Source organism: Cercospora beticola, chromosome 1 (genome assembly GCF_033473495.1).
Source record: "Cercospora beticola chromosome 1, complete sequence".
NCBI lineage: Eukaryota > Fungi > Ascomycota > Dothideomycetes > Mycosphaerellales > Mycosphaerellaceae > Cercospora > Cercospora beticola.
The window spans coordinates 1,901,736-1,920,257 of record NC_088935.1 but is presented as its reverse complement, the minus strand read 5'-3'; the positions used below and the strand labels follow the sequence as shown (position 1 = coordinate 1,920,257).

The following is an 18,522-nucleotide window of genomic DNA, read 5'->3' as shown; positions in this document are numbered from 1 at the left end:
TAATGCGAGTAATTCTGTACACGATGATGGTACACTCCGTGAAATGCTGGCGCAAGGTGGCCTTTCCAGAGAACCAGAACGCCGGATAGATGCACAGAAGCCGGAACGAACATGGCGGAAGGGAGAAATGTCGCAGTCCATGTGCCACGGACAAGGTCTGCAATGACTTTTGCCGGGATATGCCACTCCCAAGAGGGCGATAATGGTACAAATGGCGAAGATAATCGCATGGTCCAGATTTCCGCTGCTCAGAGGTAATCTCTAGCACTCTTTTGCATTTCAATGAACTTCCAGCCTCTGGTTTCAGGATTGCTGACCTCCTCAGGTATTCTGGTGACGCCGATCGCATAAGTGACTTGCTGGACTTTGTCCTCCATGCCAGCTGCCAGTTCTCCGCTCTTAGCATTGCGATACACGTGCACTTCCTGCGTTCTGCACATGAGGACGAAGACCGGAATCTCGCCAGGGTCTAAAATCCTCGCGGAAAGTATATCAACACCTCGGATGTCCAAGATTTTGCCATCTGACTTGAGACCGGCTGTCGTATATTGCTGCATCAGAGCATGGTATACCTGAAACTGTGCAGCAGATAGCCACAGCTTCAGTGTTTCTACGTCTCCTTTGACATATGCCTCGAGGACCTCCGGGAGAATGTAGTTGCGCATCTCATTGAGGAAGGGATCGAGTTGGAAGTTAGGATCCATCTCGCGGAATTTCTTAATGACCATGGCAGTCTCGTTCTCCGCGAAGAAACCAGCGATGCGATCCGAAACACTTCGCGCCGTGCTGATCAGCGGATTTTCAGACTCTCGATATACGGATCCAAAGGTGGCGAAGCGCTTCCCAATACCGCTGTTGTCGCGGAAATTCTTCCAAGCCTCTTTCCACGCGGCATCCTTGTGCACAGTCACGTTTGTGCCGGCGTTGGGGTCCTCCTCCATTGGCTCGGCGACCCTGTTGGGATCAAATCCCATCTTGAGGTCCCGTTCCTCGCGACGTCGCCGCCGTTCCTCCTTTTCAACCCAACCACCGTATCGTGATGATGCGCCATCGTCGATTACATCCTTCACATCTTTGAATGTTTTGGTTTCTCGAATCGGTTTCGTTGCCTTATCCACTCCTGAACCCACCGCAGCCGCTCCCTTGCGCACAACCTTCGCTACAGGTGTGTCCCAAGTCCATGCGGCTCCCTTTCCGATTGCACTTGCGGTACCAAACAAAGCCTTCCCGGTCGTGGAAGTAGCAGCCTCAGCGGCTTTGCTATATGCACTCTTCGCTCGTTGAACGTTCGGGTTCTGTGTGAAATCGTGAATGGTTCCTCCAAGCTGCTTGGTGCTCTCATTCCACTCTTTACTAGCTTTGAATTCCTGCTGTAATGTCTCAGTGAAAACTTGCCAAGGGGTCTTGCCGCCATGGGGCGGCGGCGGAGGCGCATCATCCTTCTTTTTCTTGTCCTTCTGCTCGCCCTCAGCTCTTTCCTCGGCATTCTCTTTGTCCTTAGGCTGCTCCTCTTCCTGCTCCGCTGCCTTTTGCCGTGCGGTCCATTCCTTGTCGGCTTGCGCCTTGAACTGTGCAAATGCCTCGTCCGCAGCAGAGAATTCGGGCTCGGCGGCCTTCTTGGTCTCTGGTTGAGGCTCTTGCGCGGGCGCAGAAGCTTTATCCGTCTTCTGATCACTCGCTGCCTTCTGGCCACCCGCTGCCTTCTCCTTCGCCCGCTGCTCTCGCAATTCCTTGAAACTCACGTGTCGCACCGAACTGGCAGGAGATGCCGTAATAGTGGACGGGAGGAAATGCGATCGCAATGCCAAAGGAGGCGATGATAGCGAATGCCCATGTTGTCGGGATCGCAGAGAGGCTTCGCTGTATTGCCTGAAAGTGTCCCCTATCCGTCGATAGGCGGCGGTGCGGCCATGCTGTGATGTGTGTGCAGATGCTGGAAAGCTTCTCGCAACGCCGCCGCCAGCTCGCAGTGACACGGCGCGAAGTGCGGGCGTGCTCATGCTCTGAATCGCCACTTCCGGTCCTGTATTGATGGAAGAAACCTGCCGATGGACAAGTAGGAGCGTGGCGGCGAAGGACGTTGGAAAGTGATCGAGGGAAAGAAGTTGCAGCGACGGCTTCCTCCACTGCAGCTCGGCAGAATTCCGAGAAGGACTCCCGATACTGGCCGCATCTGAGCATCGCAGACCACGCTGCCGGCCGACAAGCATTGACAACGACAGCCATCGACAAACATGGCCGCACTCAAGGCTCCACGAGCATTCAGCTCTTTCATCTGTTCTTCATGTCGCCAGCGCCTGGCGCCGACCATCCCCCATCGCGCCTTCTCCAACACTGCGCGAACTTCTGCAGCATCCGACCCATTCAGTGCTTTCAGCTCCCTTACGCCCAGCAATCCTCGCGCTCGTGGTCGTGCACCGCAAGGGAATACTACTTCCATCGATGACCTTCTCCAGCTTGACTCCGAGACGCTACGAAATTCCACCTTCGCCAACGAAATAGCAGGGGTTCCACGCGACCAGCCCCATAAACTCCACGTCTATGCAACGAAGCACAATACGCACATAACATTTGTGCAGCCTTCGAGGCCAGCCTCGCAAACAGCGTCATCTGGTGTCTCTGGAACATCTGCATCAGCGAAAGATCAGAACAAAATGGTCGACGTGCTTCTCTCGCTAAGTGCCGGTAACATTGGATTCCGAAAAGCTGGAAGAGGCAGCTATGATGCAGCCTACCAACTTGCTGCTTTCACTCTAAAGCAGATGCAAGAGAAGGGCATGCTCCGAGATATGCACAGTCTTCAGGTTATCCTGAGAGGCTTTGGCGCTGGGAGAGAGGCAGTCACAAAGGTCATTTTGGGCAGCGAGGGGAGGATGATCAGGAACCGCATCGTGAGTGTTGTCGATGCCACAAGGTTGAAGCAAGGTGGTCCGCGAAGCAAAAAGCCGAGGAGACTGGGCTAGAGACATCAACGATCAGAAACGAAGTTGAGCCCGATGGCTTCGCCCATCCAGTCTTCCCCGTCTGTATTGCCGCTGTAACAAGCAAAGCCACGGCCACGCGCCAAAAATAAGGGGAGCGCAGCTTAGTCTCCCTGCGGAAGATCATGGATCGCTCAAATACTCGCCCCGACGTCTTCAGCATTACGAAAGGAATAGCGAAATTCAAGTCAGAAAACATGGCTCCGCAACTACTATTGCAAAGAGAGTTTGGCTTAGAGAAACCATAAAAGTTGTGGTTTGGTCAAATCTGCGCGGGCTCGACTCGCTCAATCATCCGCAAGAGCTGGGCTCGGACAAGATATCATGGCATCAATGTCGATATTGCCTGTGTAGATGTTCTGTAGACTTGTTATAGTTACATGTGTATCTCAGGCGTAGGGCGCGAAGATGTAGATCAGCCTGGCTGACAGCGCAATGGAACATAAGCGATACTCAAACGATTCGAAGGCAACAAGGTACGGATGCTGAGTGTAATTTCTCACTATGGCACTGCTGTATTCTGCTGGCCCTGGCTTGCTACTACTGCTGACTTTGCAGCATGTTGGCACACACCAATGCGAGCTTCTGCCCCCGTATCGTATCACTGCGGTGGACGCAACCTCGCAAAAACGCCCTCTGATGCCTTGCGTAGACCTTCGTTAAACCGTGACGTCGTAATCTTGCTCCCTATTGCTGCTTCAGACTCGCCATGATGGCCTTTTCTTTCGCGGCCACCTCGAATGGATCTCCATAGCGATCTGTAGAACTATTGGTTAGCCATGGCATTGACCTTCTCGACTTATTTGCAAACGTACTCTTGATCATGCTGTCCTTGTGCTGCAGACCCTCCCAAGCTCGCGCAAACTCGTCTTGCGCTTTCTTGTTGAGCCAGCCGTATCCGGGTTCGTCCTCAGCCCTGTTGTACGTGTACCCGCTGCTTTCGTGTGTTTTGTACGGGGCGTCCGATCTTGCTTTGCCATTGGCATTGCCCATGGCTTGAAGCTCTACGGTTATCGTCAGTCGCTGTCCACCTCAAACTCCAGCACAAGACTGTGGTAGCACTCGATGAACGCACCTTCCATGTCGTCTGCGCCGTTGCTGATGTTTTGCAAAGGGCGCTTGCCGTTTGAGTTCGCGAGAGATGTGGTGGGCAAGGAGCGTTCGCGGCGCTGCGAGTCGGGCGGCGACAGCACTGTCTCGGCTGGGTTGGCGGTTTGGGTCACCGGGGTTGTGATTTGTTCCAGATCTGATTCTTCAGGTGAAGACACCATTTGACTGTCGTCTCCTCTGCTGGGCATGATTTAACGTTTCCGGAAAGGTTCAATGCGTCAAGCGTTCCAGGAAGCACTGGTGGGATGTGACGCATGTGAAAGTGAGCTTCATGACCGCTTGGCAATAATGGAACTTGCTCGCTGTCGCGGCGAACGTGGCAGAACAAGTTCGTTTTCGGCCATAGCCAGCGACACGATGAACATGCGCTACTGCTGACAACGCCACAATGCATGCCATGTTGTCAGGCGGGCTCATATGCAGTCGCGTGTTATTACGTTAGCTAGCGGAACTGCAACTGCATGTTGCTGATATGTCGGTGCAGCACTCTTCGAATACAACTGTTTTGAACAAATCCCCGCATCAATGCACTCTTGCACATGCTGTTCTCATTCGCAGACACGGCGGCAATAGATGTTGAGGCACAAGTAATACGCGCAACGACGCGTCTCTTCGCGTCATACTGTCATGGACATTGCCCGCTCTCACCCGTGCACTCTACAAAGTACGCGACGAGCATCTCGTGCGAAATGCAACGCATCTTGGTCTTCACGGTAATTTTTCTGGGGAGATTATTCCAGACTTCGGCTAAGTATGGGTGCGAGGTTGTATGGGAGATGTTATGTCCGTATATTATACAGCACATGGCTATCTTCGGCCTTGGCTGTCCTTTCGGCTCAAGCGCTGCTCCGAACTCTACGGCAGAACAAAAACAATGCCTATGCGCGGCACGAGGAATGAGAATGTAGTAGCGATTCCAGTTCGCATTGTGCCCTCCACTCTTGACATTTGCAATGTCTGCACCAACCATCGGCCGGTCGTTCTCGAGAGTGCTTCAATACCAGCAACTACGAACAGCTGGGTTACCACGGCCACTGTTCTACCGCCAATACCATGCGTCAATACGTCGAGATGTGGTCAAGCCGTTCCTGTTAGCAGACATTGGCGAGGGTATCACCGAATGTCAACTCATCCAATGGTTTGTACAGCCTGGTGCCCGCGTAGAACAGTTCGACAAGCTCTGCGAGGTCCAGTCCGACAAGGCGAGCGTCGAGATCACCAGCCCCTTCGATGGAGTCATCAAAAAGCTGCATTACGAGCCGGACGACATGGCAATTACTGGGAAGCCGCTGGTAGATATTGATATCCAGCAGGAACTGAGCGAGGCGGATGAAGCCAAGCTCGGTGACGTTGGCGACAAAGGGGAGCAATCCAGTGCCAACAATGCTCAGGAAGCTGAGCAGGCTACGCAGCAGCAAGAGATTGAAGCCGAAGGTGTAAGTGGAGAAGATGCTGTGGCTGCAGAGAGCCAGGAAACATCAGGGCAGGAAGCACGTCGAGAGAGCAAAGGTACACACGGTTCTCTGGCCACGCCAGCAGTGCGACACCTGATCAAAGAGCACAAGCTAGACATTGAAGATATCGATGGCACAGGAAGAGATGGCAGAGTGCTCAAGGAGGACGTGCAGCGTCACATATCGCAGGGAGACAAGACAGCTTCACAGCCGTCTGCCACAAAAGCCGTGGCAAGCAAAGAGGACCGCAAAGTCCCTCTCACACCTGTCCAAAACCAGATGTACAAGGCCATGACGCGCTCGCTGAACATTCCACACTTCTTGTACAGCACGTCTGCAGACATGACGGCCATAACTTCTCTGCGCAAGAAGCTCAATGCTTCAGCAGAACCCGGTCAGAAGATCACTCACCTCGCATTCATCATGAAGGCGGTCAGCCTGGCGTTCTCCAGGCATCCCATGCTCAATGCTGCACTCAACACCAAGGACCCGAAGAAGCCGGAGCTGACGTACAAGGGCAGCCACAACTTCGGTATTGCGATTGACACGCCCAAAGGTCTCTTGGTGCCGGTCATCAGCAACGTTCAGGACTTGAGTATAGCAGAGATCGCTGCAAAGATGAGGCAGTTGTCCGAGGCTGCACGAAATAATAAGCTTGCACCTGGAGACTTCAGCGGCGCAACGTTTACGGTGTCGAACATCGGTTCTGTCGGGGGAGGTGTTGTTGCGCCAGTGATTTCGGAGCCGCAAGTCGGAATTGTAGGCGTCGGGAGAAGCAAGATTGTGCCCGCATTCAACGAGCATGATGAGCTGATCAAGAAGGAGGAGCTGGTGCTGAGCTGGAGCGCCGACCATCGTGTGGTGGACGGGGCGGAATGTGCGCGGTGTGCTGAGCGAGTGAAGACATTACTCGAAGACCCATCATCGATGTTGGTCGAGCTGCGATAAGTAGTGCTCTCATCAAACGCACCCATTCACCTCCGTTCGCGGCTCATTCTCTGCGAAAAGTTCGGCATCCAACGCCGATGTCAGGATGTGCTCTGAGATGCTGTCTAGCGTGGCCTAGCAGACTCTGCGGACTGGTCAGAGGGCCGGGGTACATGTGCCGAGTGCAAGCGATCCAGGAACGGACACCAAAATGTCGCCCTCAGTCGCTAGAGTGTTGCAGGGCACCGATGCCGGCATCCAAGTCCGAACCCCACATTGTGTCGCGGTGCTGGTCGCAGTGCAGCAAGGTGACGAAAGCCGAAGATAAGCGACTTCGCAAGCTCGAGCTCCAAACACGACTTCTCTATTGAAGCAGCGATTCTACGCTCGATCACGTTGCACTTCTCTTGCACGTTCTCGACTTTCACATTACATCGACATGGCCTCACGAAGTCTGACCGGCAAGTCTATTGCCGCCTCGCTGAGGAGTGCATCGACCACAACAACTGGCTTGCGGGCTGGTCAAACCAGTGGACTCGCAACATTGGCCAATTTCAAGCCTCCCACTATTAACAACGAACCCAATGTTGGTCTTCTTGGTCATCGTCCGGGATCGTTCGTCGAAACTAATGTATGACAGAAACATTACGAGAAGGACTCCGTCGACCGCACAAAGCTCGCAGCTGCCATCCAAGCACTCCGATCACAAGCACCTCTGCAGGTCCCGATCGTAGTTGCCGGCAAGGAGTCGAGAACACAGACGATCTCGGAACAGCCGATCCCATATTCCCACAAGGACTCCATCGCTTCTTTCTCCAACGCTACCGCTCAGGATGCGCAGAACGCCATTGAGTCGGCATTGGCAGCGAAGAGCTCCTGGGAAAGCCTGCCATTTGCGGATAGAGCTGCAATCTTCTTGAAGGCAGCTGATCTAGTGGCTGGCAAATACAGATACGATATCATGGCTGCCACCATTGTTGGGCAAGGGAAGAACGCTTGGCAAGCTGAGATTGATTCTGCCGCAGAATTGGCCGATTTCCTTCGCTTCAACGTCAAATACGCTCAAGAGCTCTACTCACAACAGCCTGAACATAACAGCCCGGGTGTGTGGAACAGGGTAGAGTACAGGCCACTTGAGGGATTCGTGTACGCTGTCACGCCATTCAACTTCACCGCGATTGCTGGCAATCTGCCTGGAGCGCCAGCGCTGATGGGTAACGTCGTGGTCTGGAAACCGTCGCCCGCTGCCATCGCATCAAACTGGCTCGTGTACAACATCCTGATTGAGGCCGGTCTTCCTCGCGATGTCATTCAATTTGTACCAGGAGATGCTGTGGAGATTACTAAGGCTGTTCTTGCCCACAAAGACTTCGCCGCTCTGCACTACACAGGGTCAACATCAGTCTTCCGCTCACTCTACGGGCAGATTGGCCAAGGCACGGCAGAGGGCAGATATAGGGGTTACCCCCGTATTGTTGGCGAGACGGGTGGCAAGAACTTCCACCTGGTGCACAGATCTGCCGATGTCGAGAACGCCGTACTCAACACTGTCCGTGGAGCTTTCGAATATCAAGGACAAAAGTGCTCCGCCACATCGCGCGCTTACTTCCCGAAGAGCTTGTGGGATCAGGCGAAGCCTCTCCTGATCAAGGAGACACAGAAGCTGAAAATCGGTTCGCCCGAAGGTTTCGGCAACTTCATTGGCCCTGTCATCCATCAACAGTCTTTCAACAAGCTATCCAAGGCCATTGACGAGTCCAACAAGGATTCTTCTCTCGAACTTGTTGTGGGCGGCAAGCACGATGGCAGCAAAGGTTTCTTCATCCACCCTACGATCTATGAGGCCAAGACGCCTGACCACAAGAACTTCACCACGGAATTCTTTGGGCCCATCTTGACCGTCTATGTATATGATGATACCACGGACCCTGCCAAAGCATACCAGGACATCTGCAAGACCATCGACACGACTTCCGAATATGGGCTCACTGGTGCTGTCTTCGCGCAAGATCGAGAGGCTCTCGTCTACGCCGAGAATGCTCTGCGAAACGCGGCTGGTAACTTCTACCTCAACTGCAAGTCTACCGGCGCCGTCGTCGGTCAGCAACCATTTGGGGGCGCTCGAGCATCAGGCACGAACGACAAGGCTGGCTCTGCCAACTTGCTCTCACGATTCGTGAGCATGCGTGCTCTCAAGGAAGAGTTCAACGCGATTCCGTCAGTGGAGTACCCTTCAAACATTGTCTAATACTTTGCATACATCGTTGCCCGCGAGTGACAGGGGGCGGCAATTGGACTGGATGGCATCTGACGGGGCGCAACAGCGGGTGAATGACATATGATTTGAAGCGTTCAGCAGGACAAGAAAAGGGAGTGCTGTCCCTTCAGCAATCCGTGTAGCACATGGTGTCGGATTGGCATGGCATGGTGGCCACCTCGCATGAACCGGCTCAAGCCCTAACTGCCGGAACATAGATGTTCCGTTCCGGCAGTGGTATATAGAGCCAGCTCCGAAGCTACCTTCTATAGAAAAAGACATCTTTATTATACCGACTTTAATACTTAATCGAATACCCTCTATAGAGGAGCCTACCTATACTAATTAGTATAAGGTCTTTATTAATTCTTACGCAAATTAGCTAGCTAGAAGAGCGTAATTAGAACGAGGTTAAACCTATATATAGTATCGTTAGGACCTTAATTAACCTCTAATTATAGCTAATTCTTAGCGAAACTACGTCTAGTATAGTATCTTAGATATATAGCTACTAATAGGGACGCTAAAACCTACGTTCTTTAGATTAATTTAATATCTATAGTACGAAGTATTAACTATATAAAAGAGAATTACCTACGTATAGTATCGTTAGGACCTCCGAGTAGCTACTACTATACCGTACGTACGTACGTAGTAATAACGATACTATAATAATATCGGAACTACTAGAGAAGCTATAGAAGTTTAGCGATTTAATTAATACTAGTAACTAGAAGTATACCGAACTAGATAATTAAGCGATACCGGAAGTTATCTATAATTAGATCGTACGCTTCCTTAATAACCTTACCTTTTATTACGATAGAGCGCTATTTAAAGAAGCCGTAGATACCTTTAGCTACCTTACTAGCGAGTAATAGAAGGTAACTAATAGACGATTACTCTACGAACTAATTAATACGCTACGCTACTAAGGAGTTCTCGTTTTAATTACTAAATAAACTCTAGTAATACGTATTAGATAGGCGCTAGAACTAGAAGAATACTAACTCTAGCTAGAAGACGAGGTAAAGTAATAACGTAATACTTTTAGCTTTTATAAACGATTAATTTATAGCTCTTAGCGAGCTACTAAACTATAATAGTCTCGCTAATACGAGGAGCGATTAGCCTCGAGATAAGCGACTAGTTTACTAGTACTAAGGCTAGCGACGATAGTAATACTAGTACTACTAGTAAGTAGCGATACGATTAACTCTAAGAACCTACTAGAATAACTAGTTCTTAGAAGCTAAGAACTAACTCTACTACTAACTAGTAACTCTAGTACTAACTCTAGTCGTACGCCTGCCTATACCTCTTAGAACGAATACTCTAGCTAGAACTAAAACTCTACTAGTAATTAAATAAGATAAACTACTATATTTCCGGAGTTTAATAAAAGTAAGGCTACTACGAACTTTAATAAGCTCTATACTAATTAGAAGAAGTACTCCGGAGCTAAATACGAGATACTAGTAACCTACCTAATTCGGTTCGATAAACGCTACGACTAATTAAGGATACTACTATTAAGCTATAAGGATATTATATATACTATACTTACTAGAAAGATAGAAGAACTATAGAAGCGACGGATTATACCTACCTCTATAACTTTTAACTAAGTATACTACCTAATTTAAGACACCTTCGAAACGCGTAACTTAAAGCTAGAATACTAATCGGAATAGCGTAATACTACTCTAACTAAGGTTTGCTACGATAACCTCGATAAGCTACTAATTTAATATTTCTAAACTATATACGATAACCTAATAACTATTAAGCCTAGACTACTAATCTTACTCTAGTACGATACTAACGTAATAAACTAGCTTATCCTTACTTACTAAGATAGGCCGGAGTATTAAGTAGTATTACTAGGTAACTACGAGTTATTAGAGGCTCTAATTACTACTATACGAACGTCTATTACTACCTAGTTAAATATTAATAAGGTATAATCGTCTAACTAGTTTATTACTAATAGGCGATATAGAAGGAATACTAGTAACTCTCGTAGTAACCGAAGATAATAGAATAACTACTAGTAACGATAACTATAGAAGAAGTGCTTTATCTATAATAAACTAGGTTATTAGTTAAGTAATTACTTATACTAAGAACGTAATAAGGTACGAGAACGATTTACTAAGGATAATAAAGTATACTACTAGTACCTCCTTAATTATAAAAGCGAAGGATTACCTAATAGCGATAACGATTCTAACTAATTAGATAGCTAATAATTACTTATAGAGTTTAGTACTATTATACCGGAGATAGCGAAAATAATACTTTTAGCGCTATTAGATAATTCTGCCTATTACGCCTTTACTCTATACGATCTATTTACTATATTCGCTATAGTTCTAATTAAGTAAATCTTTATAGCTAACTACTATTTAAGCGCTATATTCTAAGGTATCTTATCTAATACCGGAGCCTTTAGAGTATCTACTACTAGAATTAATTAGGTTAAGGCTCTATAGTAATTAAGGCCTAAAATTAAGCTTAACTAGTCGATATAAGGTACTTACTATATTAAATTCGGAGCTAGTAATACCTTCTCCTTAGGATCTATCGTCGTACTAATACTATTCGGAGATATCTAGTTCGAGGCTATTCTAACTAATATACCGTTCCTCTAGTATATATAAGATATAGATAAGCTTAATATTATACTTAATAACCGGAAGAACCTACTAATCTAAAGCGAATATAAGGTTACTATACCTATCGTTCGTAAATAGAGTTACTTTTAGCTATTACTCGACGAATATACCTACCTAGCTATATATAACTTCTCTAAGAGCGAGTTAAGAACGCTATACTACCGATTCGGCTACCTCTCTATTAATAAGCTAGCCGCCGTACTAGACCGAATTAGTACTAAATACGATAAGTATACTCTCTAGCGTATTACTAAGTACTATAGGTTATACTAATTCTATAGATAAGTACCTAGGCGATTTAAATTTACTCTCTATAACGATAATATTAACTTTAATACGGAGGTTATCGTAGATATTATATACCTCGGATAGCCTAAACGACTAGTTCTATACGTCGTTAATATAGCTACTACTTTCTAAGCTATACGATTCCTACCTAATATAACTACTAAGATAGTTTAGAATGCCTTATATATCTACTAGATTAACGTCTATTAAGAGCTACTAGAACGTATTATCTACGACGCTAGTACTAACTTCTATATAGACGAATTCTAGTAGTATATAGTAGCTATAGATATTACTACTAAAGAGGTATCTATAGAGGTATATAATAGTATTAGCAAAGTCGAACGATACTATATACTACTATAACGAGCGTTCGATATTATTAGAGTAGAAACTAACCTTCCGAACGATATAGTATTATAAATAGCTATTAAGGCTATTAATAATACTACTAGCTCTCGAGGTTTAGTACTAACTTTACTAGTATTCGGTATATATCTACGACTACTATTAATAAGTATACTAACGCCGGATATTAAATAACGAGCCCTTGCTATCTATAAGGCTATAGCTAAACTTAAACGCCTTTAATTAGAACGTTTAATCTATAATACTCTAAATACTCGTAATAGCTCTAATTTACTTATAGTAAAGAAACTACTACTAGAGGATAAAGTACTCGTTTAGCGTAAATTAGGTTAATAGACTAGCCCTTACCTACTAAACTATATTAAGAACGAAGACTATACTATAGAGTTACCTAGTAGACTAACTCGATTTAGAATTACCTTAGTTAAGCTATACCTAAGTAATAGTAACGATAATATAGAGGCTAGTAAACTAGAACCTAATTAACTAGAACCTACTAATAACGATAGTAACTACGAGCTAGAACTTCCGATAGTACCTCGGAAATATAGAAGGCTAAAAGGATTAAAGAATAAGCTAAAACTAATACTAGCGGAAGCGACTACTATAGTTAATACTAAGGAATAGCGTACTATAGACGAATTAATTAAACTAAGAGCTACTAAGGTTATTACTAAACTAGGTCGTCTATTTAAGATATTAACTAAAGCAGAGATTAAAGGCCTAATTAATAGAGTTATCGTATTTAAACCTTACGACTACTAGAGGTATAGTAACTACCGACTATTTAAATTACGTATAGTCTATAAGGTTAAGAAGCGTAGTAACGGACAACCTACGAGAAATTAAGGCTTATTATTTAAGGCTATAATAATTATAATAAGGAAACGATTCTAATATAGTTACTTATCGAATTGTATTCTCGTATATACTCGTCGGATAGGTATAATATAGTAGAAGTAGAGGCGATAAGTAGGAACTAACCGAGTTAATTATATTAGTTAGTTATAGGTTGCATCTTACTCCTAAGATAGGTATTAGCTAAGTTATATAACCTAATATTATATAACCTAAGTTACCTAATCCTAATCCCTAAAGTGTCTCTTAGAATATCTAACTAGACTATACTTTCTAATACTCCTACTTAGGCTAGATAGTCTTCTGCTTATATTCCTATATTTAAATCTATCCCTAAATTATAATAAGTTATTAGGTGCTATAGTTATATAGTTAGAGCTATATACCTAATCTATCTTAGTTTAACTCCTTAGCCTAGTATTAACGAAGCCTTCTTCTAGTATATACTATAAGGGGGGATAGCTTCGTTTTTGCTTCTCTACTAGGCTTTTCCTTTTAGACTATATATAGATTCCTAGATCCTAATTACTTATTAAGTATAGCAAGCTACTTCTCCTATAGTATAACTCCTAAGCTTAGTATTATAGGTTCTATAGTATCTCTAATACTAGGGAGCCTATCTTTTGCTAATTCTAGGTCTAGAGTTTAATCTATAGTTAGAGCTAGAATATTTTGCCCTTTTCTATATAAGCTAGAGTTGTCTTATAAACTCCTAAAACTATAGCCTATTCTTTAGTTTAGTTAGGCTATTAGCAACTATCTCTTTTATTAGAACATATTCTACTATAATCTTTCTTTACTACTAGAGATATCTAATATAGTTATATATAATATTAATATATTTAGATCTCTTATAGGTATATATATCTTTAATAAGGGTTAAAGCTACCTAGTTATCCCCTATAATTTGCACTAGCCTTAGCTCTCTTACTATATTAGAATAGGCTTTAATAGTTAGCTAGAATAGGTATTCTCCTACTAGCCCTATATAGTCTATCTCTCTTAAGAGTACTACTAAGAATTGAGACTGCTTTGTATATATATTTATAGCTATATACTTAGCTTCTATTATTAATATTATAACAGACTTCTACTTTCTGCTTATCTAGGAAACTAGAGCTCTATAGAGGAAGAAGATGCTTCTAAGGATTAAGACTCTATCTACCTTATCTATTATATAGTTAGAGTCTAAGTATCCTATTAGACTTCCTCTATTCCTCCTAAATATTAATCCTAAGTCTTAGGATAACCTTAGGTACCTTGCTAGTTTCTTTAGAGCTTGTAAGTGTCTCTTAGCTAGGTTAGAAATATATAAGCTTAGCCTACTAAGAGAGAAAGTAATGTCTAGTCTTATTATAGCTATAGGCTATATCTAGGTACTAGTTTAGCTCTAGTACTCTATCTTGTTCCCTCTCTTATTATATAAGCCTATTAGTTTTAGGCTATTATAACTATCTATTAGTAAGAGAGTTAGGTTAGCTATCTCCTTAGTTATTCCTAGCTTTATAAGGTTCTTCTAGATAAAGTGTTCTTAATTAAGCTTTAAAGTTCTAGCTTGTCTATCTCTTATTAACCTTATCCTAAGGATTTTCTCTAGTTCTCTAAGATCTTTAATCTTAAATACCTTACCTAGCTATTCCTTAAACTAAAGTATATCTTCTAGCTTTAGTACTATAATTAGAATATTATCTATATAGGTTAGGATTAGAATATTCCTTTCCTAGTAGATAAGAAGGTATAGGTCTACTTCTAATTATATAAACCTAATCTGTTTTAACTTTAAGATATAGAGTTTGTTCTAGTCTCTTACTACTTGCTTTAGTCTATATAAGCTTCTTAGGATTTATAGGACTATATTAGGTAGAATCTTAACTCCTAGTAGTAGAATTATAAAGATTTCTTCTTAAAGTTTGCTCTTAGTAAATATATTGTTTATATCTACTTAGTAGAGTTCTAGATCCTTCTTATAAACTATAGCTATAAATACTCTTAAGGTATTATACCTAACTATTAGTATAAAAGTCTCCTAGAAATTAACTCTAAACTTCTAAGAGAAACCTCTTATAACTAGTCTTACTTTAAACTTCTTAATAGCTCTACTAATTAATCTCTTTATATTAAATACCTACTTAGATATAATAAGGTTTGCTCCTTTAGGTAGAATAACCTTTGTCTAGGTATTATTACTTCTTAATATAGTTAGTTCCTTTTAGACTATATCCTTCTATATATATCTCTATTTAGGATCCTAAATTACCTCTTTATAGGACTTTAGAATAGGCACCTCTTATCTCTATATAGAGACTTAAGGAGCAATTACTACAAATATAGACTCCTAAACCTCTAATAGGGCTTCCTAAATCTACTCCTATTCTTAGCTTTAAACTTAGCTAAGGAATACCTTATAATACTTAGTACTAGGCTCCTTCTCCTATTTATATTCTCTCTATTTCTTCTAAAGTACTTATCTTATTACTATACTATAAGCTTTTAGCTCTAGGCCTAGTCCTTTATCTAAGATAGATCTCCTTCTCTTTTAGCTATAAGTTTAGTCTTAGCTCCCCTTCTAATCCTTATATCCTTATAGGTCCTACTATAAATATAGTCTCCTACTAGTACTAGAACTAGCTTGTCTATTTTCCTAGCTTAACTTAGGTAGTTTAGTAGTTCTACTTTTCTCCTACTAGGGTTATAGTTCCCTAGAGTTTTCTTCTTCTAGATCCTCTATCCTCTAGTACTTCTCCTTATCCTTTAGTAGAGGTAGTAACTATATAAAGAGTGTTTAGCTAGGACCTATAGGTTTAGTTACTATAGCTATAGGTATAGTAGCTATAGAAGATATAACTGCTATTAGCTTCTTTAGAGGTCTACTAACTAGGTTTCTAATAGGTATACTGCTTGCTTAATTAAGCTTAGGAACATTTAGCTCTATATCTCCTCCTTTCTTATACTTAAACTAAGTAGCAGTATTATAGGCTTTAATAGCCCTTATATTAGGCTCCTAGAAGAGCTATATTTTAGTAGTATTAGGAATATACCTAATAAATATAGTATCTTTGCCTCTATTTATTAGTTTATCTAATCTTATCCCTACTAGCTAGAACTTAGGATCTATATAGACTACTACTTTATAACTCTAAACTCTAAAGTATAATACTAAGAGTTAAATGCCTAAAAAGGCTTCCTTAAGTAATACCTTAAATCTATTAATTTCTAGGCTATTAGGAAGGGAATTTCTAATAACTATATAGGCTACTAAGGCTTCTAGCTAGAATTTAATAGGTATATAGGCATCTTCTAGTATTACTCTTATATAGTCTTTAGAGGTTTAGATTAACCTCTTAACTACTCTATTCTAGATAGAGTTATATACTTTAGTTATATAGAAGGAAATTCTATATTCCTTCTCCTACTACTTTAGTATAGTAAGAAGCTCTCTTGCTCTATTACTCCTTATAATCTAGAGAGGATTTCCCGATTATAGCTTAGCTTTTACCTTCTAGTCTTTAAAGATACTTAGTATATCTTCTCTAGACTTTATTAGAAAAGTCTATTTCTTTCTTAAGAAGTTATTAACAATCTTAAGCTACTATTTATATCCTAATCTTAAAATAGGCAAAGGACTATAGATATTAATAGAAACTAGAGATAACCTTTAGAGTTTCCTTTTAGTTTCTTTCTCTCTATATTTCTTTATCTTTGCTAAGGAATATACTCTATAAGGTTAGTATTCCTTTAGAATAGGAATCTAAGCCTTTAAGTTAGATACTTTATATAGGTTTCTAAGAAGACTCTCTCTAAAATATATAAGTCTCCTATACTAAAGCTCCTACTATTCTTAGGTCTTTTCTTAGGCTTTAAAGGTATAGGCTTTATTCTCTTATTTTTAATTAAAGTATAATATTATAAGCTCTTATAATATATTATTAATCTCCTTAATAAATAGTACTCCTCCTAATAGTTTTGTCTAGATAACTAGTTTCCTAGATAATAAAATAAGTATAAATTTTAGTAGTTAAATACTATACTACTAGCTAAATTAGTTCTAGGAAACAAGATTTACCTCTAGACTAGGTATAAAGAGAACATTTTTAAGAACAATCTGCTTTCCTCTTCTTCTACCTATTACTATATCTCTTATATATATAGCTATTAGATAGCTACTCCTAACCTTAATCTACTTTTTCCTCTAAAGAGGTTTTAGTTCTCTAAAAAGTAATTCTTAGTTAGTTATATATAATAAAGTATAGGAGTTAAGTAGCTATCTTAATAGTATATACTTACCTTTTACTTTTATAGTTAAGTATATAACTTTATTAATATTATTATCCTCTAATAGGGATTAAGATACTTTAGATACTATAGAAGGTTCTATATCTTCTTAGGTAGTATATATCTTCTTAGAAAACTTTCTTAAGGTTTGTCTCTTCTTAAGGGATTAGACTTTTAAGTTAAGTTTCTTTACTATTTCTTTTAATACTTCTCTATCTAGTAAAGATCTCTTTCTAAATATACTCTCTCTAAGTAGTATTCTTCTCTTCTCTACTCTGCTAGCCTATTTTGAGTTAATAGTTCTCTTAGCTTTATTAAGGTATAGATACTTAGTAATACCTCTAAAATACTCCTTATTATAGAGGTAGTATTTTAGCTTTATACCTTAGATCCCTCTTCTCTTAGTAAATATTACTACTTCTTATAACTAGTATCTATACTATATTAACTCCTCTACTTTAAAGAGTTAGAGGATTTCTTTAGAGTCTAAGTCCTTCTATACTTAGATAGTCTGCCTTATACTCTTATACTTAGCTAGGAGTATAAAGAGTAGATACTTAATCCTTATATTAGGAGTTTTATAGTATAACTCCCTCTAGTTAATCTCTATAATCCTTCTCCTAAGATTGCTAAAGTAGACCTATAATTTCCTAATTATATCCTCTAGTTCTATCTTAAAAGTTATAAATTCTTAGATAATAGCTATTATATATACCTATTAGACTTTGCTATATTTCCTATATAGCTTTGTCTAGATATTATATACTCTTATCTTATTTATTACCTTATTTTAGTTATCTATATAAAGACTTTCTATTAGGATATAGATTGCCTTTATATTATCCTTCTACTATTTTAGGCTAAACTCTAAAAAGGCAGTACCTTTCCTTTTACTTAATAAAGCTTTAGATACTTTAGATTTAGCTAGGGTAGGTACTAATAATCCCTTTAAGTCTAAGATTATCTAGAAGATTTCTTTTCCTCTAAGTATATTTTCCTATAGCTTAAACTATAGTCTCTAGTTCTCTCTTATTAGGATTAGTATTCTCCTCCTATCTAATTTACTTATTAAATCTATTTCTATAAAATTAAATAAATAAATCTAAACTCTAGAAATATAAGCTCTTTTAATCTAATTAGTAGCTTCTAGATTTCTGCCTTCTCTAGTTACTAAGACTCTTCTCTCTTAGCTAAGGTATCTAAGGACTCTTCTCTTCTATAGAAGTTAGTTAGGTTCTTAGGTAGAGAACCTCTAAAAGATCTACCTTCTTAGAAGGGTACTACTAGCTAGTTCTAAGGTATTAGTAGTACTTAGTACTTAGGCCTAG

The 18,522-nt window shown here is 41.5% G+C and overlaps 5 protein-coding genes across 5 annotated transcripts; 3 read left to right on the top strand and 2 right to left on the bottom strand.

Annotated features, from left to right (window-relative positions):
* Window positions 1-248: 248 nt before the first annotated feature.
* RHO25_000735 (uncharacterized protein) lies at window positions 249-2,000 on the bottom strand (the record flags this gene model as incomplete). Its single annotated transcript, XM_023593341.2, has 1 exon — window positions 249-2,000. The coding sequence occupies one exon, from the start codon at window positions 1,998-2,000 to the stop codon at window positions 249-251; it is 1,752 nt and encodes a 583-aa protein (XP_023459905.1).
* Window positions 2,001-2,234: 234 nt separating this feature from the next.
* Window positions 2,235-2,963, top strand: RHO25_000734 (uncharacterized protein; the record flags this gene model as incomplete). Its single annotated transcript, XM_023593340.2, has 1 exon — window positions 2,235-2,963. The coding sequence occupies one exon, from the start codon at window positions 2,235-2,237 to the stop codon at window positions 2,961-2,963; it is 729 nt and encodes a 242-aa protein (XP_023459908.1).
* Window positions 2,964-3,668: 705 nt separating this feature from the next.
* RHO25_000733 (uncharacterized protein) lies at window positions 3,669-4,279 on the bottom strand (the record flags this gene model as incomplete). The annotated part of the gene is made up of 3 exons (XM_023593338.2): window positions 3,669-3,739; window positions 3,797-3,985; window positions 4,057-4,279. 3 exons carry the CDS (start codon window positions 4,277-4,279, stop codon window positions 3,669-3,671), a joined length of 483 nt encoding a protein of 160 aa, XP_023458629.1.
* Window positions 4,280-5,044: 765 nt separating this feature from the next.
* Window positions 5,045-6,493, top strand: RHO25_000732 (uncharacterized protein; the record flags this gene model as incomplete). The annotated part of the gene is made up of 1 exon (XM_023593337.2): window positions 5,045-6,493. One exon carries the CDS (start codon window positions 5,045-5,047, stop codon window positions 6,491-6,493), a length of 1,449 nt encoding a protein of 482 aa, XP_023458628.1.
* Window positions 6,494-6,911: 418 nt separating this feature from the next.
* RHO25_000731 (uncharacterized protein) lies at window positions 6,912-8,720 on the top strand (the record flags this gene model as incomplete). The annotated part of the gene is made up of 2 exons (XM_023593336.2): window positions 6,912-7,058; window positions 7,113-8,720. The coding sequence occupies 2 exons, from the start codon at window positions 6,912-6,914 to the stop codon at window positions 8,718-8,720; spliced, it is 1,755 nt and encodes a 584-aa protein (XP_023458633.1).
* Between the last annotated feature and the right edge of the window lie 9,802 nt (window positions 8,721-18,522).